This window comes from Helicoverpa armigera, chromosome 7 (assembly GCF_030705265.1).
Source record: "Helicoverpa armigera isolate CAAS_96S chromosome 7, ASM3070526v1, whole genome shotgun sequence".
In the NCBI taxonomy this organism is placed as follows: Eukaryota; Metazoa; Arthropoda; class Insecta; order Lepidoptera; family Noctuidae; genus Helicoverpa; species Helicoverpa armigera.
Window position 1 is genome coordinate 3,064,322 of NC_087126.1, and position 23,297 is coordinate 3,087,618.

Consider the following 23,297-nt stretch of genomic DNA (forward strand, 5'->3'; position numbering starts at 1 on the left):
CGAGCCATCTTTTATGCCCATATAAAAATGTATTTGGATAAATGCCAAATTCCTAACATGGGGGGAAAGTCCTAAAATGTATGGACACGGTACAATCTCAGAACGAGGACATGGGTATGGGTGTTGGTAGATGTGGATAGATTAAAGTCTCCTACCACCCTGCCCCTTTCTTCACTTCAAGTCTGCAAGCGTTTTCTCCTAGGTATAGTAAAGTAAGGAAATTTAATTCTAGGCTAAACTATTTTCTCTACACGTGCCGTTTCGTATTTCATGTGCAGATTTTGGTTACCTTATACCTAATAGAAAAATGTCTGTTGTAAATAAAAATCTGGCCGGTTATTTATTTAATTTGTTAGAACAAGTTAATTATAAATTCAGAGGCCACCATGTAGTCTAAAATTACGTAATATTATATGAGGTTTTATTGGGGTTACTGAACTATTTATTCGAATGACTATTTTCTATTAATTTATGCATAGATCGACTGCTTCTGGACGTGATTTTCGCATGGCACTCCTGCGCAGTTCTCAGAATAACTTATTCTATACAACGGTGACATTTTAAATGCAGAGCTATGCAAAAACTACTTTGTATTGTGAGTTAGTTTAATGGCGATAAGGATTCGTCACTATTTAAAATTAGGACCCAGAAATAGAGAGGAATCTTGATTTTGTCCTTGTAGTTTTAAATGCAGTATCTATCTACCTATATAGGTAATGTGGACCAATTTATCTAAATAAAGTGCTTAACTTATTTTGGAAAATTCTATTTAGTTTCCTAGCGGTATTTAGTAAAAACCAAAAACTTGTTATCTCCCACTAACCGAGGAAAAAGTATAAAAATACCGAATGAAAATTAAACGGATTTTCTATCGCAAAACTTAAAATTACCCGAACTATCTCCATTTCGACAATTTACGTAATAAGTTGTAACATTGTATTTAAACAACCGATAGGAAAGAATAAAGGTGGTATCTATTTTCTAAATGTGGTCAATAAACTCTAGATCAAGTTCTTAGGTTTTGCAATTTTCAGAATAGAAAGAGAAGTTAAATGTCGGTTAGTTATTTGTTAACCAATGTAGGGGTTACCAACTAAAGGACTTAGGTCCGTTCTATAAAAAAATATTTACCTACTGTCTGCAGGCGGTTGTCCTACGGTTAGACTCAGGATATGGGTGCGCCATGTCCTTGATTTGGAGACGTAGGCGGTGGGGGGGTAATTTCCACCCCTCCCTCCCTCACTCACATACCCCACAGTGACATGACAATACTACGGGATAAAAGACCCGCAAACAACAAAACAATTAGACATAGTCGTCGCGGCATCTGCACGACCACGATTCGTCATACGCGCAAACATTTATTCCTACTGAATTATGTCTGCGCTAGACAAAATTCGCACTTGACCGGTTTCGTTTTTAATTCGTCCTAATGACGGAGCCTTCTTCATAAATATTTATTTAAGCATAACTGTATAGTGAGCAGTTGTATTTGTTTCAACGATTTCGTATTAGTACGATCTCCGCGTTTCATATCGGAGTATCGGTCCCAACATTCGGAGATTTTTATAAATAATACCTATATTTTTTAAAATTAAATTTAAATATGACCGCGACAAATGTTGATGCGATCGGTGAAAAAGAAAAAAGTGATCTTTTTGTGAAATTCGAAAAATTTGGAAAATTTCAAACGATACAATTTTTGTTGATTTGTTTAACTCTTTTTATGATTTCTATGACACACGTAAATTATGTTTTTGTTGCTGAAAATATTAATTACAGGTAAGATTTTTAAAAATGATTATTAGGTATTAAATAATATTTGAAAAATAAAACCACCGATTTTTAAAAAATTTAAATCTAGCACGCTTATTTCTATTATTTGCATAATTTTCCATCTGTGTGTATAAATATCATTTAATATCAAATAATATATATTTAATAACTAGAACTTAATCCTTGTAAAAATTCATTCACACGATGCCTTAACCCTTTAAACATTTTAATTAAGTAGGTACTATAAGTTTAGTAGGAAATTACTTGTTACGAAAAGTTTCATCTCAGATCTACAAAAAACAGAAGAACGATTCTAATTATGATTAATGTTCCAGTTAATTGAGTTGTATAACCGGGAGCAATGACTACGAGTTATCAAAGCTCGAAACTCGACATCTTTTGTAGGTTCGAAAAAAAAGAGTAGAATAGGGATTTGCGGATCAATGTTAATTTTTAAAGCCTTTTGTGATTTCCGGTAATCAATTGTCAGGATATTATGTCTATCATATACCTAATAAGTTTTAGTAAATAAATCACGACTGCTACCTAAGTCTGATAACAAATATGGATCGGCAGGAGGCTTCTCCCTATTTAACCCTGACCGCCGTCAGCTTTACCTAATTATTTTTCCCGATGTCAGTGGGACTCCATTTTATATTTCCAAATGTTTTTTTTTTTGAAAATTCAAAAGTATTTAAAAATAATAATTTTATTATAATATTCATCACAATTTAATTAGTGTTTATACAATTAAACATAATCTAAAGTTTTATATGAATAAAAATGTAATGTAAAGGTTTTTGCAACTAGGTACTTGAAGTCATTGCTCTTGAGTTTACTGCCAAGTCCGTTAGAGATGAATGTGTCTCTGTGTGCATCAATTGAGCTCATTGTCACAATAAATAGCTTCAATTTCGTCTTCATTACTAACTACTTGCGATAAATTAATTTTAATGCTTTCACGATCTGCACAGATGTCGAATGCCAGAGTGTGAAAGTCAGAATCAGGATATGAAGACACCTTCCTGGTGGCCTGAAGACGTTGACACCAAATGCTACAAACCAATACTGAATGATGAGCATTTGATGTCGAACCAAACTTGCACCAATGCTTCGTTTAGCGGAGTCATAGAGCAGTGCCAGCATTGGGTCTACGAAAATAACAATTCTATTGTTGCTGAGGTGCGTATAATTTTTTAATGAAAAATTTTTAAATCAACAATACTCGTTGAAAAAAGCTCTCGTATGAGGTTTTTCTACTTATTTATGTTGAGGAGAAAATAGGAAAAAATATCTTATATCCAATTTCATCTCATCTAAACGCATATAATGTCCACATGGAATTATCATTTATTAACTATAGATCGTAAAATTAAATCCTTTAGATAGTGTTTACGAAAAGCTACGTCAATAACAACACGAGTGGCGATCAATTAATTCACACTCTAGAGGCGCCTAACGGCGCCATTCAAGCTTTCAAAACGTGTGTAAACATTCATGATAAATTACTTATATTGATTTTTATAGTCCAAACATAAAGCTTTTGCATTTTTTATAGCACATACATATCATTCATAAAATTTTCTTCCAGAAGAAATGCTCGATACACCCTAAAGATTTTCTATAAAAAATCGTAAAGGTTGATGCAATTCTATTTCGTACTTCATAGGGATCATCTGTAAGTAGGTATTAGAAAAATTCCATGTATCTATAAGTACCTACTCTACGATGTGAAAGTGGTCCAATGTCACCTGAACGGTGCACGTGTTTCGGCCTGGGTTTCTTCCTAGAAAGATTTTTTTTATCTTTGCATCTACCTAAAGATTTTCTTGCACCTTAGCGATAGAGAAAGGTGAACCTACATTACTAGGTTACTCACCTTATTTAAATAGCGGAATGTAAGTCTCATTTATTACCAAGTAATTCGCAAGAAGCTCCTTGCATTTTTAGATAAACAGTATCTACTTTTCTACGTAGGCACTTTATTAGACTCATTATGTAAAGTCATAAATTAATTAAACGTATAAGAACAGCGGCTATAAAAAGCTAGCTTTTTGTTTGTCGAGGTTTAACGCAGTAATTGCATAACCTTAAGTTCATATTTTTAGAACTGCAATAATAATCATAATGATATTGATAAAGACTATCAAATAATACCATGCAAATAAAATTAAAACTTTTGTTTAATTACTTATCTAAATACATTTTAAAATAACTTCTCATCGGGGATTCACCCGCGCGCCTTGTCAACATAGCCTTGATAGAAAACCTTATATTATCTAGTTCAAACACCTAAATTGAAAGTTTTTATCTGGAAGGGACAGGAGGCACTATTTCCGTGGATTCTATTATTTGCATACCATAGCAAAGTAAATTATCGCAAAAACGTTAAACATTATCAAGGGGTCACTTATAATTTTCGTCAGGGTCTAAATAACAATTAATATGCCTAGGTATTTTAGCCGGATCTTGATTTAGGTTTTCACGGAAATCCTACATTTATTACGTCATTATTATTTATATTGATTACATTACAGAAGGTAACTGAATTAGCACTTAGTATCTAAATGTATCGCAAAGTTGTTGATATTGCATGTTTTGCCAACTTCTTGTTTTTGTTTCAGCTCAATTTGGCATGCCAGCCGTGGAAAATTAATTTAGTGGGCGGTATTCACAATGCGGGGATGATATTTTCAATGATGTTCACAGGATGGATAGCTGACAAGTAAGAAAACGCCCATAACTATGACCATTTTTACCCTATTTTCCCCTTTTCGAAGATCACACTTGAAAATTATGATCCATTAATTTCTCCACTTTCTCAGTCAGCGTAGTAGGTATTGGGCGGGGTTTTACATCACGTACTCCTCTCTAGGCGAAAAAAAACTCTTATTCTATCTAGTATTTCTAAAACCACATTCTAACACAAGTCACGTGAAATACTGGTATCGTTAAAGAAATGACAACTGCTGCCGTACTTACCGGTTTTGGAAATGAAATTATCTGCTCAAGAGTTCGCCACCTGTATCCTAATAATTCTATTAGAAAATTGTAGGTAATACCAACTACCTATATAATAATACCTGTTTAATAAATTCCAATAAATGACATGAATGCTCTGGGAGAATTTCTAGAATTATTATTTAATTCCACACTCAGGCTAATTTATTGACGAATTGCCATTTAGCGAAAGATTTTTATATTTTTTGTGGTTTGGATAATTATTCCGAAATAAAAATTGCCAGAAAGAAAATTAAGGAAGTCCGGGAAATATAGTACACGTAGTAACTAGTAGGAAATATACAAATGTATAGCAATAGGCCTATTGTCTATCATTGGTTCACGGCCTACTAACTATTTCGCAATGTTTTTCCACAAAAGTCACATGAACTCAAACACGCACCTAATTTGCTAAGTTTGAATTCTGCCCTTGATGCCCAATTGTTCTAGTGGCGCGGTTCCTTTGATGCATTTGATTCGCTATATCGTAATGGGTTAGATCCCTGATAATTTTGTCCATTCCTCCGTTCGTTTTAATTTTTTAATTAAAATATGAGAATTTTCCATTAATCGGAACGTAGCCAGGAATTTGGACTTGATTGATTGAGAGCTATAGGTTTAATGTGGCTTTAAGTAATATAAAGGGGTGTCCCTACCTCCTGGATACCCCTTTTATGGACCTATGCTCAGAAGCTAGTGGTTTGTATGGCTAAGTGCCCACAAGGCTAAGTTTACAGCAGTTATGCCAACAGAAAACAAAATAAACGGGCAATAACCTAACATACCTACCTACCCTTCTAGAAACCGTCTTAAAATATTATGATTATTTTTTTTCTTTATTAATCAGTGATGTAGGCTCTTCTATTTTTTTGTGGCTGGATAAGTATAGAAAATAGGTATGTCTCGCTACAACCGACTCAACTACATTTTTTGCTTAAAACTAGTCTTCCTAGAAAAACATGTCGATGTTGTTTTAACAGTATTGGACCACACTTGTCGACCTTCGTCTTATCAATATACCAACAACCAGTTTTGAACTTTTACATTAGGGGGCAGCATTATGGGTGTAATCTTGTATTAATTAAACAAACACTGTAACGAGACAAACAAATGACTCACGAGCTTATTTTTTTAGACGACATAGACGGACAATTTACTCGGACTATTCAAAGCTGACTTCTAAACTTGCTGTTTTTATTACATAGCGAAAGCATGTTTATCCCGAGGATCCTAGGTTAGCTGAGGACCTTTAGGTATCGCCGCGGGGTTAATAGGTAAATTGTTTTATGTTTCAGAATTGGAAGAAAGCCCACCGTGATTGTATGTGCTGTCGGTGCGTGTATTGGGGTGTTCAAGATATTCGTCACAAGCTACTACCCGTATCTGGCAATAGAGTTCCTTGAGTCAGTATTGGGATCCGGTCTTTACACTGTTGGGGTAGTTTTGAGTTAGTAATTTTCCCTATAAACACTTATTAAATATTATAGAAGGAAGCTTATCACATTTGCTAATGATTAACTTTGTTTTTCAGTGATAGAAGTAGGAGGAAGTTCAAAACGAGTACTGACAGGTATCATCTTCTCATATGCGGTGTACGTCGGTGAAATTATTTTTGCTTTCTTAGCAATGGGCTTTCAATACTGGAAATGGTTGATATTAGTGGTCTACGCACCCATGGTGCTATTTATTCTGTACATATTTGTTCTGAAAGAGAGTACAAGATGGCAATTACTTCGTGGAAAAATGGATGGAGCAAAGAAAACTTTGAATGCCATAGCAAAAATGAATAAATTGGACATTGGTGAGAAAGAAATAGAAGATGCAAATGACGATCAATTACGAATTATGTTCGATGTCGTAGAACAGAAAGAAAGGGAGAACATGAAAGTCATTATAGGATCGAAAGAGATAATGACTCGGCTATCTGTGACGTCATTCTGTTTCTTCACGTCTAGCTTCCTTTATTATGGATCACTGGTCCACTGCGTGCTGCTACCAGGGAATAAATATACTAACTTCATCCTTGCTGCATTTACTTCATTCCCAGGAGAAGTGATTGCATACTATACATTTAACAAGTACGGAAGAAGAATAACATTGCAATGCGGATATTTCCTGTCTGCCACTTTTCTCATATCTCAGAACTACTGCCCGGAATGTGAGTATCGAATACCTATCGACCATTGTAACATCTGATAGAAAGTAGAAATCTCGGAATGTCACATAGTTTATCCCATCTCATATAATATGCAGTGTCGCAGCTTTTTCTTGATGAAAGTGGTTTTTTAGGCCACATCAATAAATAGATACCTACTTCGTAAATGGTTAGTCCCATACCTTCCTAAGAGGTGAGGTAAATGACCGATATCAATGAAGCTTTAGTTCAATGTTCATATTGACAGATACCTACTAGGTATCATGGTTTAATGCTTTGAAATCTTTTTCAGCCCTATCCTGGTTGAAAGTGGTTCTATTCTTGGTTGGAAAACTCGGCGTAGTCATCTGTTTCACTGGTATTTACACGTACAGTTTGGAGTTGTTTCCCACTAGTGTCAGAGGAACCTTGCTTGGTTGGGGCAACACAACTGCCAGGATTGGAAGCATGTTGGCGCCATTAACGCCATTGCTGGTAAGACAATTTCCTGGAAATATTTTTTTTTCACCTATCCCAAGGTACCTACGCCGTCCTTGTAGAAACCAAAATCCACTCTAGATCCATCCTCCAACTTATGAACTACTCAAAAACTACGGAAATCAGACCGGTACTAAAGGTCATGCAAAGCAGAAGGCCAAGATGCAATGCACAGTGCATAGACGCCTTAATCCTTCCATTTTTTGCCTTATTTTTTAATGTCAAAGTGCCTGTTAAGATATTTTTATAACGAGCCATTAGGTACAGCAGTTTAATTAGTAAAAAAAAATAAAGACCGGTTTTGCACATTCCTGACTTATTATTATGTAAAGGTACCTATTGGGAATTCTCGGATCTTAGTTTGTACGCAAAACTGGTACGTTTGAATATGATAATAATTATCATGTGATCGTAGACGATTCAATAAATGGGTGTTGTTGATTTTAAAACGAATTAATATTCAAATCGACATTCTTGTGAGATAGTGACTCATAAGTCAACAAGAATGTCGATTGAATGATGTCGAAAAGAAAATAAGGATAAAATAGGTATGATTAAAATATGCAAAAAGAAGGGAAAAAAATTCTAACTTCTGTTGTTTGTTTACAGATAAGCGAAATAGCAGCGTTGCCATCGATCCTGTTCTCAGCCACTGCAATAATATCGGCTCTGCTGCTAACATTTACTCCTGAAACCAAATCATTACCAATGTTTGACACTATCGCACAAATTGATGCTCACAAAAAAGCTTCGCAATTTAAAGAAGAACAATGCGTCGAAACGCCTACAAACCCTACGACAGTGTCCACAAAACTATAAAAATAAATGTAAATTATTACTTACGTTACCAGTATTGGCTGATTTTGAATAAGTTACTACAGCTTCGATGTGATCTAGTATTAAAATCTATTTATAGCGATCGATAATAAAGTTAAATGTTGTATACCAACTTAATGAGTTTTATTTACCAAAGAACATGACTAGATTATGGTACCTACAAAAAATACGATGACGTGAAAAATCGTAAAACTGCACGAATTGATTACCTGCAAGTTTATAAGGGAGTTCACAAAAAAGTACTTATATGAGAGAGTTATATACTTTTTAAGGATGTTAGAACATAAGGGTGTACATAGGGGGAGTTCATAAGGGACTACGGAGTGCATATTTAGGTACATAAAAAGGAAAAATAACTGGGACGTCACAAGTAAATTAGGGTGGACTACTAACTACAGTGCCCACTCCGCGGTAGATCCGCAACTAAGTTGAGGTATTTCGAACTTTATTACGATTCAATAATAATGTCGAATCGTGATGGGCAGTAGATGGAAACGGATTGCCCAATGATTGGAGCAAAAGCTGATATATGATGAGTATGATGACATAAAAACCATAAAATCGAGGTAAAAATTTTATCGTCCAAAACCGAACTTCAAAATGTTTTCGACTTCTAATTTTGAACGCAACGCAAATATTTTTCAATATTGCAATACAGGAACGGAAATGAAGTATTTGATTGAAGTGTGACAGCTACATAACCTAAAAACTTGCGCTGTTTTTAAATTGTGGATTTATGCAATTTCTTTAATTTATCACTGAAATATCAACCATTCAAGTGTAATAATAGTAGCGTGATATTGAAAACATGGAAGGATTTGAAATTCGAACGTCGAACAGCAAAAAGGTAAGGAATTGTTTGTCAATACATCTCGTAAATTGAAAGTGTTTTTTTTAATGAAACATTTTATTTTCAGGGCAAAGGGTTGTACGCTACTAAGAAATATGACCAGGGTGATGTGATTTTGGAAGAGGACCCGTTAGTTTCGTGTCAGTTTGCTTGGAATGCGGCCTACAGATATTTAGCCTGCGACTATTGCATGAGGTATGTTTTTGTTCTTACCACTTTTTATTTTTAATTCAGACTGACTTGACTATTCAACCAGTAATACTTTACGTAGCTATGTCTGGAAACTGAAAAATTTATTGAGGCTACTAAACATTCAACTTGAATAAAAATGCAATTTTAAGCAACACTTTTAAATTAATGGTTCTTTGAAATGGTATATAATCCTACAGATAAATTTAGGTTTTGTAATGTTAGTTCATAAAATAAATTGGTTTAATTCATTGATTTATCCTAGACAGCCAGAAACCAATAACATAATAATGTAATAGTCATACAAATAATAATCAATGATCAATACCTACATAGGCATAAATTAGAAAATTTAAGAGATGTTAAAAACACTACACAAATATGTTCCATAACAAAAGAGTGCAAGAAAAACGCCTACTGTAATTTTGTAATTTTATAAATGCATACATGGTTAAATCAGTTACTCACATAACAAAATTACTCCATTTCAGGCCACTAGAAACTCCAGAGCAGAACGTAAGGCGTCTATCATGCAAGCCAGACATTATTCTTCCACATTCCAACACATTCGAGATAAACATTGAGAGTATAACCAACTGTGATCAATGTGGCGCCCTCTATTGTTCAGAAGAGTGCCGTCAAAGGGCCTATGTTACGTATCACAGGTTACTCTGTCATGACTCCAGTGATGCTCAACATCCGATTGTTGTGCTTTTGGAGACTTGGAAGTAAGTTCCAATCTTTATATTATAATACATGGAATAAACTAAAGGAAAAGCATGTTGAAATTTATTATCTCTGTCCAAAAAATAAACAGGACTATTTAATAAATGAATGTATATTAAAACTTGTTCTTCTTAAATGAAGAACTTTTACTTCTCTATATTTATCAAACTAGCAGAGAAAAAATGGATACAAGTATCTAACAGTTCATTCAACTACCTATCTGCTAATAAATAATAGTAAACAACTAAATATAAATTATTTGTAATAACAACCAATCCATGTTCGCCAACACAATCCACACTATTTATTTTCTTACCACTCTATTTGATCTTCTGTGTTTCCAGACAAATGCACTATCCTCCAGAAACAACAAGTATAATGCTACTCGTAAGAATACTAGCGTACATCCAACAGAGTTCCGACCCCGCCGCAGCGGTTGCCAAAGTGAAACAGTTCTGTCACCGCACAGAGAATGAGGATGCAGAGTTGGTACACAAGTTATTGGGTGAACAGTTTACGCATCAGATGAATACGTTGAGGGAGATGACCTCTCATGTTGTTAGCGGTGATGAAGTGCAAGAGGTGAGGTATAATCATTGTAAAAGTTGTGGTTTTTTAGGGTTCCATAACCCTAAGGGTAAGTTTTTACCCAAAGGGTAAAACGGGACCCTATTATTTTTGCTTCTCTCTGTCCGTCCATTCGTCAGTCCGTCTGTCTGTCACCAGGCTGTATCTCATGAACTGTGATAGTTAGAGAGTTGAAATTTTCACAGATGATGTAGGTATTTCTGTTGCTGCTATAACAAATACTGAAAACTAGAATAGAATAAATATTTTGGGGGGCTCCCAAACAACAAACGAAATTAATTGCTCATTTTATAAACAATGGTACGGAACCCTTCGTGCCCGAGTCCGTCTCGCACTTGGCCGGCTTTTTTTTATTGTAAAAGCCATCAACTTACACAATGCTTTTTGTCTAAGAAAGTTTTCTACAGCTATGATCACAGGACAATTTTTAGTTGGAAAATTATGGAATAAAGTTTTATTTAAATAAATATTTGCTAACCTAAGAATGGCAAACACTCATATCTGTCTGTGTGCACAGTACAGTTGAATCCGTTTATAATGATATCGAAGGGACTTTACAAAACGTCATACTAAGCAGACATCATACAAAGCATTTCGTAGAAAATAAAACATATCTCCTCATTTTGTCAGTATGTACATATTTATTTAACTAGACAAAAACATATAAGAGAGATAAAATAGAAATAATATGCAATAAGTACACACATGTTTGTACATTTTCTCTGAATTAAAACAAGTTATTGCATGACTCCCGAATTTTGTTCAAAGTAGGATGGACGAAAATTCGTCACAATAAGCGACATGCCACTATAAGCAAAGTCATTATATCAGACTCTTTTATAGAATTTTATTTAGATTTTTGTTAGAGAAACTGGTACTCAGCTGAATCCGGTTAGACTGGAAGCCGACCCCAACATAGTTTGGGAAAAAGGCTCGGAGGATGATTTTATAGAATTTTATTTGAAAACCAAACTTCAAGTGTAACGTCACAATAAGCGGTTGGTCAATATAAGCGGAGTCATAATAAACGGATTCTACTGTAAAAGCTATCAACTCACACAAAGCTCTTTGCATAGGAAAGTTTTCTGCAGCTATGATAACAAGGACAATTTTTAGTTGGAAAATTATGGAATAAAGTTTTATTTAAATAAATATTTGCTTAGCTAAGAAAGGCAAACACTCATATCTGGCTGTGTGCACAGTATTTTTAAATACAATATTATGCCGTCACATGCCTGTCTATAAATAGACCATTATTTGAAATGTCGTAATTACGAACTAGTTTTGCAAAGCCAGGGCAAATATAATTTGTTCATTTGAATGTTTGAACTATTCACGATAATCGGTGTGAACACAATTTTGACGTCGTACTTTACACTATTGAACCATGACCAAAAAAGATGAGTTATACACACAAATGTAAAAAAATACACAGAACAAAAACACAAACTAGGTAAAACCAGTTTTTCTTTTATTTAATCAACTAAAATTACAATACACAATTTCTTTACAGTTCCTAACACCAGAAGGATTTTGCACTCTAATGGCATTAGTTGGTACAAATGGACAAGGCATTGGTACCAGTCCGCTGGCTATGTGGGTGAACTCTGTGCTGGAACTCACCATGTCTGATGATGAAAGACAACAGCTGGACCTGTTCATTGATAAACTTTATCAGTATGTGGAAGAAGGTATGTAGTGTTATGTTATTTAATGTCAGTGTTGTTTTTGTTTAGGATTATGAAAGAAGTGAAGGTATACATACTTATGTCCATTTACATTAGTTTTTTTGGCAATTTGAAGAGATTAGTTTTATCGTTATAACTATCAAAATAAGATATAGATTAAGAAGATCCAACTGCTTTTACACATTTACAACCTTAAACTACTTATTTTGTAAAAAAATATAATACTATATACCTACATAAAAACATAAGTCCTTGTCCAAAGAATAAGCCAACCCTTCAGTCACGCGAAGCGTCGACAAGCCTTTTCGCAATGTCAAATGCTTTTCGAAAAATTCTAATAAAACTATATTTTAATTCCAGAATCCGGTTCATTCCTAAACACGGAAGGCTCGGGCCTATTCCAGTTGCAAAGTTCCTGCAACCACAGCTGTGCACCCAACGCCGAATCAACATTCCCTTACGGCAACCATAGGGTGCAGCTGAAGGCGTTGAAGCCTATAATGCCGGGCGATGAGATCTGTATCAGTTATCTCGATGAATGCACTCTGCAGAGGTCAAGGCATTCGAGGCAGAAGGTTGGTTTAATGTCCTTATAAGAATCTGACTAATACTATGAATGCGAAAGTTTGTATTATGGATGTGTGTTTCTCTTTGACGATAAAACTATAGGATGGATTTTAATTAAACCTAGCAGCATTATAGCTTATACATGTACATAAATGATACATAGACTGCTTTATGCGAATAATTCGAATAATTGAAAAGGTAAAGAATTTATAAGTTCTTTATAGTTCTCTGTCTTTCAATTTAGAATACTTTTACAGTTTTAATAGTAGTCCCAGTTTTATTGTTTAATACCTTCAGTCTCCCATATGTGAAACAATATCTCAATCGATGACGAAAATCTAAATTAAAATAATACATTCATGTTTTTCTTTTTCCAGGAACTAGCCCAAAATTACCTCTTTGTATGCTGGTGCGAGCGCTGCACGGCCGAGTCTTCCGAGCCCGACTGCACCAGCGAGGAGGACATGAGTGACGAAGATATTGACGCGGACGACTGATGTTCCAACCTGCTCGCTTTCTGCTTGCTCGGGTTATGATGCAAGCACTATAGAAAGTGCCAGACTATATACAAAGAGTTTTTTTTTTCTATTATAAGTGCTCATTTTTCATAAGGGATGAAGTTATAGATGGACAACTGATGTTCCAACCTGCTCGCTTTCTGCCTGCTCGGGTTATGATGCTAGCACTATGGAAAGTGCCAGACTATGTGCGAAAAAAGTGTTGTGTATAGTGTTTCTTCTTTTAATTATAAGTATGGGTTTTTCTTCTTATTCTGATTTATTACACTACTGTTAAAGTTGTAAAGATATAACGTATAGCTGATGTTTCAACCTCCTCGCCTTCTGCTTGCTCGGGTTATGATGCAAGCACTATAGAAAGTGCGAGACTATGTGAAGGAAGTTATGTTTTTTTTCCTATCTGCAATAATATACACATAAAGATATAGACGGATGGCTGAAGTTCCAACCTGCTTGCTGGGGTTATGATGCAAGCACTTTGGAAAGGGACAGACTGTTTGCAAAGAAAGTGTTGTTTTTTTAATAATTGCTGGTTTTTTCAAACAATGCATATAGTAAGACGGCTATTTATTAATTTAAGCATACATTATGAAGTAGTAGGATAAGATGTTATGTTTCTATTTCAGAAAATTGGTTTCACATAGTTCTTCATTATATTCAATAGCTACAATTATACCAACAATAGATGCTCCTATGCTTATCTCTTTAGCAAGATGTAAGTCAAAATTAATGAAATGTTACAAATTAAGTACATAATTATATTCAGTGTTTAGATACTACTAAAATATTCTTATTAATAGTGAAATATACGATCTAATTAAGTAATACTTCCAATTTGTGATCTGTAGATTGAAGTTAGACAAATAGATTTTGTTCTAGCACAATTTAGTACATACTCTTTACTATACTTATATTTTTTAATATAAGACTACATTAGCTTACGTTTCGACTTTTTATGTAAAATACTTATTTACATACATTTCATATTAACAATTTACAGTCCAAATTAACAAGTTACTTACTTTTTATATTTTCATTTATACATCTTGGTGGTATTTTCATCATTACGAGTTATAGTATTTAAATAGTATGAAAGAAAAAAACTAAATATACTCAACGGCTCTAATGAAGTATACAAAAGGTATAAAACTATTCAAAGGTCTTAATATTATATTATTATATAATAAACTATGTATTGGACCTTATGAAATAAGTAAAATGAAAAATATCTGCAGCATTCTGTAGATATATAGATGTACGGCGTTTATTGTGATGTCTATTTACGGCAGTTAATTGATATTGATCTTTGTGTCGTTAGCATATAGTTTAAAATTAAATGTTCGGCAATTTGATTAATAAGCGTGGCTAGTGATCGTGTAAGCTAGGTAGCTGGAATGTTAAAATGCCGTCAGTGCAGCTAACAAATATTTACAATAAGTATTTTTTAAACTGAAATCTCGCGGTCGTGAGAAGAAGAGAAATGAGAAGGGTTCTCTGCCAAAACAATATTGAAGTTATAAACCTAAACTGTATAAATTAATCGCAGTTCTCAACAACAACAACGAAAAATAAATAAATAAGTAGTACTTGTCGAGTCGCATTACTTCTTCGAAGTTAGCTACTAGCGACTTCAAAATAATGTATAAACCACAGAGGTTAGAAGCGCCTCAGGACTAGAACTACCACTTTCTACATCTCTAGTTGTTGCTTTTTGTTTATTGTTGCACTGACGGTACTGTATAATAATGGTCCAAATTCGTGGCGTGGTATAAGCAATCGAATTATGAAACGCAATGTGGCTTCTAAGTGACGGCCTAAAACGTAAATAAAATTAATATTGTGACGTAGTTTCGATGTATTGTATTCTCGTGTCAAATTATAGCAACGATGCACAATTTTGTTAGGCGTATATTATATGTATGTATAGTAGTATCGAATACCAAATGTAGTATGGAAATGTTAGCAGTCTATAAAATAAGTAGATTGGTTTCAAAAGAGATCTTTCTAGAATAAGAGATCGCTAGAGTGTAAATATATGTTGTTGCATTTCATTTATTACAGAGATACATTGAAAATCTATGGTAGATGTTTGTCAGTTTTCTACTTATTTAAGCAAAGATCCAGACAGATATTGTAAAATACATAGATCTTTTTTGTTTAATTTTTCAGATGCTATTATTAAAGTATATAAAGCTAGTTGGATAGTGATTTTTGCTGCACTGTTTAGCTACCGTTCTAACTCTTAGCAATTATTGCAATAATATACATATATATGTGTTATCGTATATTGGTCTAAGAATATAGTTGTTTTAATATCAGGGTACTGTTTTGTGCCAAAAAGATATTATTTAGAGTAGATTGTTCTGACATAGATTTAAATATTAATTATTAAGCTGAGTTGAGATGGCAAGCACTTCGGACAGTTATCACTGAAAATGTAACTGTCTATAAAAATGTACCTATCAAAACGTTAAACAATGGAGAAGTAGAAAAAAAAAACAAATCACATTTCGAATACAGAACGTTCTTTGTTCAATCAGGAAAAAAACATTTCAAGTTAAAAGCGCTTGTCATCTGTTTTCAGAAGATTATGATTTTATTCCATATTTCATACCTAAGTTAATAACAACACATAGGTCGATAGGGTTGTTATTTGTTTGTAAAACTGTTATGAGCAGAGTGGTTTTTCAGCTGAAATATAGCAATATAAACGAAAAAATATTTAAACCGCTAGCAAACTATTTTCATGTATTACGGAATATTATTATGTCTATAAATGTTGCTTTTATATGGAGAATGTTATCCAGCTTTTGTTTTCTAAATAGACTATTTGACTATATAAATATGGAACAGGTTTTTAATAATTCTAACCCTACCCTTATTTTAATTCCGACTATAATAATATTATCGAAAATTTCAAATCAGAAAGTTATACCTACTTAGCTACTTACTTATAAAATCAACTGGGCCACAATCTTTTTTTTTTAAGAAAAGCCTTTTTCAACTTACGAAATTTTGCTCGTGCATGTGCGGTCGGAAGTTGCAGTCGGCAGCTAGCTTTCAGAACGTACCAGCGTAACATTACGAACACACTCAAGAACTTTAATATCAAACACCTACACTAAGCGTAGGCGAAGTTACAATATCAATTTACCACCAAAACCCACAATGTTAGGAGTTTAATTTGCCTAAATATATGCCTCTAAATAACACAGTATGGTGTATCTAAATTAATTACAGTGGTATTAATAAACATTTTATTCGTAAATCTTGATTAATTAAATGTTTGAGGCAGACTTTAATAATCTTGAGTCCTCAATGAGGTCACTTCAATGGAGTGAGTGCTACAGTTAATTATTATTGAGAGGCAAACAGGACGTCTGTTGTGGCTTTGGAAACAGACTGAATGATCCTTTGTTTACAATGGATTTGTAATTGGATTTAATTTAGACGCTCATTTATATTTGTGCAGTAAGAAGATAAATACGCACGTTTTCGATGTTGAAAGTCTCTGTCTGTGATTTGAACGTTTCCTCAGATTTTCTAAGAATATTTTAAGGGTGAGTAGGTATACCTATCGCAGGAATTTTTGAAATCGACAATAAAAAGCACGAATAATTTCCTTTCTTTAGCTTAGGAAATTGAATAATATTTACGCAGCGTTGCATTGGAATGGGCAGATAATATCGTTCGAATAAAATTTAACTACTAAATACAACAAATCGGAGGGGAACCGTTGACCCTGCGCTATTACGCGAAAAGGCCGGAACACCACCACTGTTTTACGATGTTGAATATTAAAATGGCGATACATAAAAAAATAGCGTTGAATACAAGACAAAGTCTTCCCAAGAGAGCATAGTGCAGCCTAAGCCGGGCTCAGTGCAAACATTCATTCGTGCCCACCCTACTTCAAACGACGTCTATCCTTAAAAGGGAGGAGAAAATTATCTCGTGAATAAATTATATTTTCCCCCCTTTATGAAGACAGTTGAAGTGCATTTTCGTTCATGTTTTTTTTTCTCGTCTGACTTAGATCAAAGACATTGCAGGAATTCCGGCCGTGAGCCCGTGACCCCGCAAAAATAAAATGAATAAAGAATTTAATGTGACTTGATGTCTTGAGATAATAACGTTAAAGTGCTTTAGAATGTTTCCCGAGCGAATTGTTTGTTTTCCCAATTCTATTTGTCTGTCGAATTCTGACCTCTGGTGTTGTTTAGCGTGTAGGTGGAGGTGTCGGCACTCCACTCGGAGGGTGGAACGTGATGCGTCCTTTGTTATCATGAATATGGCAACGTATAAAGAATTTGAGTTTTCCTTGTGCTTAGAATATGTTTAGGGGATTTTTTTCTCAAGAGTTATTGTGTTCATTACTTTCATCTTCCGTACTTACTTAATTCTGTAGTTTATTCAAGAGTTCGCGAAGACCTTGTACCTAACGCACGAAGAAATATTTGTTGTGCAGAATGTATTTGAGGGATGTTTTAATATCGGTAGGATCTACCTATAGGTTGCGCAATATAAATAAATACTACCTAAGTATGTACTTAGTACCTAAGACCTTCAAAATGCCTTCAAACACAGATCGTAGCTAAGCAAAATTCTCGTTAAAAATAGTAGAAAGTCAGTCAGGTATAAAGAATTAAAGTTCAATGTTGCGTATCCTACTTTCATCTCAAATTATTACGCACGTCCCTATTAAGGGATTCACTAACAATAGATATCCTTCTGCTTACTAGTTCCTTTAAATTTCGAAGCCAGCGTTCCGTTTGATTCAATTTATAACAGGACAGCCGCTGTTAATCGGCCGAGCGAAATTCCTGTAACCAGGGCAACTGTGCACGGTCCCCACTCTTTGATTTACGTCAGTCCCTTTGCCCTCACAGAACTGAATGCGATTATACGTACTGCAAAAAGGACAAATCGTTAATGTGGTTCTGAAAGCGGTCGTTGGGAGGACATCGCTTCACTAGAATGTACCTACTAATAACGATGGCCAGATATGGAACGGTTTAGAGGAGGGCTAGATTTAAATTAAAATCATCCCTTTACTTTGAAGAATTGGTCGGGAGGGTATTTAATTGTGATCCGTTCGGAATATTGGTGTTTTCGCGAGTGGGTTGAGTATAATTGGCGAATTTTATACCCAAATGCCTTTTGTCGTCTGTTATTGAGTTACTCGAGCGTCCCTTCGTGGAATTGCTTTGAGTAATGAAAAATTTGGTGATAATGCGGTTTAGTAATTTTGTGCTTGGTATTGTATTTTGTGGGTTGTCCTCTTTTGACCTGCCTAATTGGAATCCTGGGTTGCCGTTGTTTAATTAATTAGATTTTTAGAAACATTTTATTACGAAATGTCTTTCCTAGCTTTAGATAAAATGCTCAGCTTTGTTCTATCTTCATTAGGTGGGTGATTCAGACGTGTTGTGTGTTGAAAAAATGATCGCTAAAAATGGCGAATGAACGAACATTATTGTCAGTACCTAGGATGTTTTCATTACTTTTCAAAACCTTAAAAAAGGAATTTGCTTTGTGGCTTTTTAAAAAGAGAAAGTAAATATTTTCAAAATATTAAACCATTATTTACTTCACCAACTCAAGAGACCAATCAGATACCATTGAGATTGGCATTTGTTTTTGTAATACAATTATTACTGAATCAATTTTCGCAATGTAAAGGCCCATTCAGTATTCACACAAGAGCTCTTCAAACACTGCATCGATTGGTCGGAGCTATTGAATCCCTGAACCTAGTCTACGGCTTTTGTTTACAACGGATAATAGACATTCGATGGAGATTAGGTATACCAATTTGCGTTAGTGTTCTTGTTGGTATTGCTGTGTTCGGACATGTCATTTGCGCCACAAACGGTAGATGTAGGTAGGTATTATACCTCTAGAGATTGCAACCTCTTGATTATCTTCTTTGGTTACACGTGGTTTGTAGAATTATTGGTAGTTGAAGTAAAACTTATTTGTGTATATCACACAAAGGTATATTTGGATAACACAATGTTGGCAACGTTATTATTTTCTTTAAAAAAAAGGTATTTATTTTAGGTTTTAAGCCCTTACTCCTCAAATATGACCTCAAATATGAGGAGTAAGTCCTCAAATATGACCGTTACGAACATACCTACCCTATAAGGATAACTTTGTAAACAGTAACATAACTTAGATTACCCATACCTTATTCGTTATGAGGAAACACTCGAGGAAGGAAACATACTGTGTGGTATTTGAAGGAAATCCTAACATCCGACAATTTCGCCAAAACTAATTAAACAAACAAAAACCGCTGCAGTAATTGTAGCAAACCTACCTAAGTTGAAGAAACTTCACCGAGTTTGAAGCTAGTAAATTGAAAACCACAGCGGGCCCGCAAAGACCCCGCATCGCTTTGAGGGAATAAAAACACGAACCAAATGAAAATGGGTTAAGCGCGCCCTCGGGGCAAGAGCCCCTCATGTAGGTTTTTGTATCAACGAGCAGCGGTCCCTATACTAAAAATTTAGCAAGGCATACAATTGAAACTATTTGGCCAGTCACGTATCAATTGTTCCATTTTTTACGTGATTGTGTCGATGAATTTTCTTTTGGCGAAAGGTGAATTCAATATGGAGAACGTTTAGATTTATTTTTATGCTAAATAGATCGAAATCGTTTTCTTTTACATAAAAAACATTAAGATATTAAAAACTGTGTCCCCGAAGGCGTAAAGGAGATCCCAGACGTCTTTGACAAAGAGAAAAGGATAAATAAGAGACTGCATGAATGTAAAAAGTTATAAACAAGTCGCATCTCTATTGAAGTGGCCTCTTAAGAAGATACAGCATTTAGTTCTGAAGAAAAAACGTACTTTGTGAAATGAAAAATGTGCGACTTAAGTGTTTATTTCTTAAATAATAAATTGTTTATATGGAGGTACTTAGGTATTTATAGTAAAGTAGTTGGCTTTGATGACATTGAGAAAACGAATGAATGAAGTTCAAACTTTTGAGATCATTTAGTACCTAATGAATTTTAAATGCTAGGCTTAATACTTTAAAGGCAGAGCACAAACAATATTTGGCAATCAATCTATTCATGATGAGCAAGAGAGATGACTTGATAATCCACATTAAAATCCTAGCAGAACAAAGCAGAAAGCAAGACACTAATCCTTGCTAATACTTCAAAACGCGTTTCTGCCTCTCGTCTGTCCAAACAATCTGTTTGCTTAGAACCGACACGTATGCTCCAGTAGCGATGTCAAGAAAAGTTAGGGTACTGCTTAATTAGGGAGGCTTCGCGGCACGTTGCTAAATAACACCGATTTAGAACGACGTTTGTAAGGCTTACAGTCGGCTGGTGTAATCCCTCCCTTACGCTGCCAGTGACGTATCGCGCGTACAACTGACGCCGAATAGGAAATTAGCCTTATTAGCTCTACTTCAAACGCAGATAACTGCAAGGATAGAAAGCCAATTAAATATTTTGTAATTAGATAGGTGCGTACATTTTGAAGCTTACGGTTTAAATTGTTTTACGTTGCTCGATTTTAAGAAGCAGGGATGGTTGAGGCAGCTATATAACATAATGTAACCTTTTTCTGGAAATTCCTACTCTCGGTATTTTGTTGTGTTTAAGTATTTCTCAGGATGACTTATTTATTTTGGTCAAAGTGCTTAGCGTTGCGACTATTCGAAGGACAAGCACGAATAGCTATTTATGGCTCATAATCCACGGGATTTGGCGGGTTAAGTCCGTTCAGCCATCCGTTGGTCGGTCGACGTCATCAATCTTGCTTAGACCCGCATAATCACAGAAAACGTAACCGTGGATTATATGCCGACCTCAATTTTTAAGCGATGCCATATGTCTTATACCAGGTTCTGAACCAACTCAGAAAACGGACGGGACGCCGCTATCAATCACAATCCTTCCTTCGTCTTATAAATTAGAATATTTGTTTTTCCGATTGAGGTTTCCTTGGACGAAAGAGAGTGGTTTTTGTAATGTAGATTTCGGATGGGCAACATGGGCAAGCATTAAAGGTAAATGAAAACCTTATCGGAAAATAGAAAAAACTTGCTAAGATATTATCAAAGAGACATACCAGCAAACAGCCTTTGTAGTAGACAAGTCATCATTACTCAACATAACAAACACAAAACAATTAATTCACTGCAGAACAATCCCCCAAAAACTATTATCAAATCAAAGGACGTTAATATTTTATCCGACAATTTGCTTCTTAAGAGCGAAAATACGCTATCTCAGCTACGGAATGTGCTAATAACGAGATCGAAAAACCCTGCCAAGATAAAGTCAGGCCTTCGGAGGGTGAATTTTAATTAAATGCGTCTACGGACATTAATGAGATGAAAGTGAACTTGGCCCTTTAATCGTGATTTGTTTGTCCTAACGGCCGAGGGTTCAAGCTCTGAGTATCAGATAAGTGCGTACACTTTGTATCTTAGGGTCCTTAGGTTACCTTATCGATGGAGAAAGTTTCTTTATGTAGAATTCAGAATAAAGGAGCTCCTCTTATTTGTATATGGAAATAAACATTCCATTACATTACAAGAAGTAAAGAACTTAGTACTGTGATTATGAATTCGGGTAAATTGAAATTCGACCCAATTTTTCTTAAAGAATATTTTAAAGAGAAAGTGAAATATATACTCATCCAGAGTCCCTGATTTGTAAAGTAGATCAACATAGTAGGTATCTTTACAGTCGGGCACAAGACGGTCTGATAGGCTCTTCAATGGATAACATTTGTATAGAAGATTGGGTAGTGGATCATGAATTTTGATTAGACATCAGAATGTTGGAAATGTCCTATACATAAAAATCGGTCCGTCGTTTCCCTCGAAATGTTCAGCTGAATATTCTTTCGAAACCATAATAAGATTATATAAAATCGGTATTGAGAAACAAAGAGGCTGCATACAAAATAGGTATCTCGGCTATATAACCGCAAAGTTCTAATGAATGAATGATAGGAATGCGTTAGGTAAAACCTTCAGAAATCTGTCCCAAGTCTTGATTTGGAACAGATTTTCCCCAACGCAAAATCTTGAACTGTAGATTGCGTAGTCCCAACATTGAAGTGATCTTAACGCAAATAAATAAGTCAGGGGTCATATAAAGAGACTTTTAAAACAACACCTGAATGCGAGATTAGTATACAATATGCAAGAACCGGGTTTAAGTGGTAACGCACGGACCGCATCAAAGTTTCACAACCTCGGCCCGGAAAATGTGGAAAAAGGTTTTGACAAAACGGTGTCGTTTCTACTGCCTTGCCTTAAAAGGATTCCGTATTTTCGATCTCAGTGGGACAATAAACCTATTTCTTTTTGTTTTATCTTTCACTTCAGTAGTATGTCTGAAGAATGATGTTCGGACCGAGTCTCGGATCTTATTATTTGTTTTGTGATATACGAGGGGAACTATGTTTGACCAGGTCGTGTGTCAAATGTTTCGGGTCATGCATTGCTGAATATGTAATGCGTGAGATGCCGTTGTTGTCCTATACTGTTCATAGATCTACTAGAATCAACTTTATTTATATTTTTTGACGTTCATAAGTGCTTGTGAAAGCCTAAGTGAAATAAACGATTTGACTTTGACTTTGATCATCTGATATAGTAAACGTAATCGAAAAAAGCCTGGACATTCAATATGTATAACAACAACGATTGGATAAATTGTAATAGTTACAGACAAAAGTCTGTAAAAAGTCTCTCGGTAGTGACAAAATCACATTCTCGCCTACACATAAAATTAACTCCTATTCTATTAACAAATTAATCTAGATTAATAAGAGATCAATACCAATATACTCACAGGAACTTGTATCCCAAAAAACAAAGCGAAATCTCCCGGATATCCACTCCACAACACCCAACCAGATAAATCTTAACGAACTTCTC

At 34.8% G+C, this 23,297-nt stretch overlaps 3 protein-coding genes across 3 annotated transcripts in view; all 3 read left to right on the forward strand.

The window, feature by feature from the left end:
* The window catches only part of LOC110378459 (5'-3' exonuclease PLD3), a 570,622-nt gene that overhangs the window by 72,304 nt on the left and 475,021 nt on the right, over positions 1–23,297 (forward strand). The gene's annotated exons all lie outside the window — the stretch shown is intronic.
* LOC110378467 (organic cation transporter protein) lies at positions 1,312–8,357 on the forward strand. The gene is made up of 7 exons (XM_021337738.3): positions 1,312–1,782; positions 2,751–2,958; positions 4,401–4,501; positions 6,072–6,223; positions 6,308–6,934; positions 7,224–7,405; positions 8,018–8,357. The coding sequence occupies exons 1-7, from the start codon at positions 1,607–1,609 to the stop codon at positions 8,225–8,227; spliced, it is 1,656 nt and encodes a 551-aa protein (XP_021193413.2). The 5' UTR covers positions 1,312–1,606; the 3' UTR covers positions 8,228–8,357.
* LOC110378464 (histone-lysine N-trimethyltransferase SMYD5) lies at positions 8,936–13,606 on the forward strand. The gene is made up of 7 exons (XM_064035657.1): positions 8,936–9,092; positions 9,163–9,290; positions 9,776–10,012; positions 10,355–10,592; positions 12,112–12,289; positions 12,647–12,861; positions 13,231–13,606. Exons 1-7 carry the CDS (start codon positions 9,054–9,056, stop codon positions 13,348–13,350), a joined length of 1,155 nt encoding a protein of 384 aa, XP_063891727.1. The 5' UTR covers positions 8,936–9,053; the 3' UTR covers positions 13,351–13,606.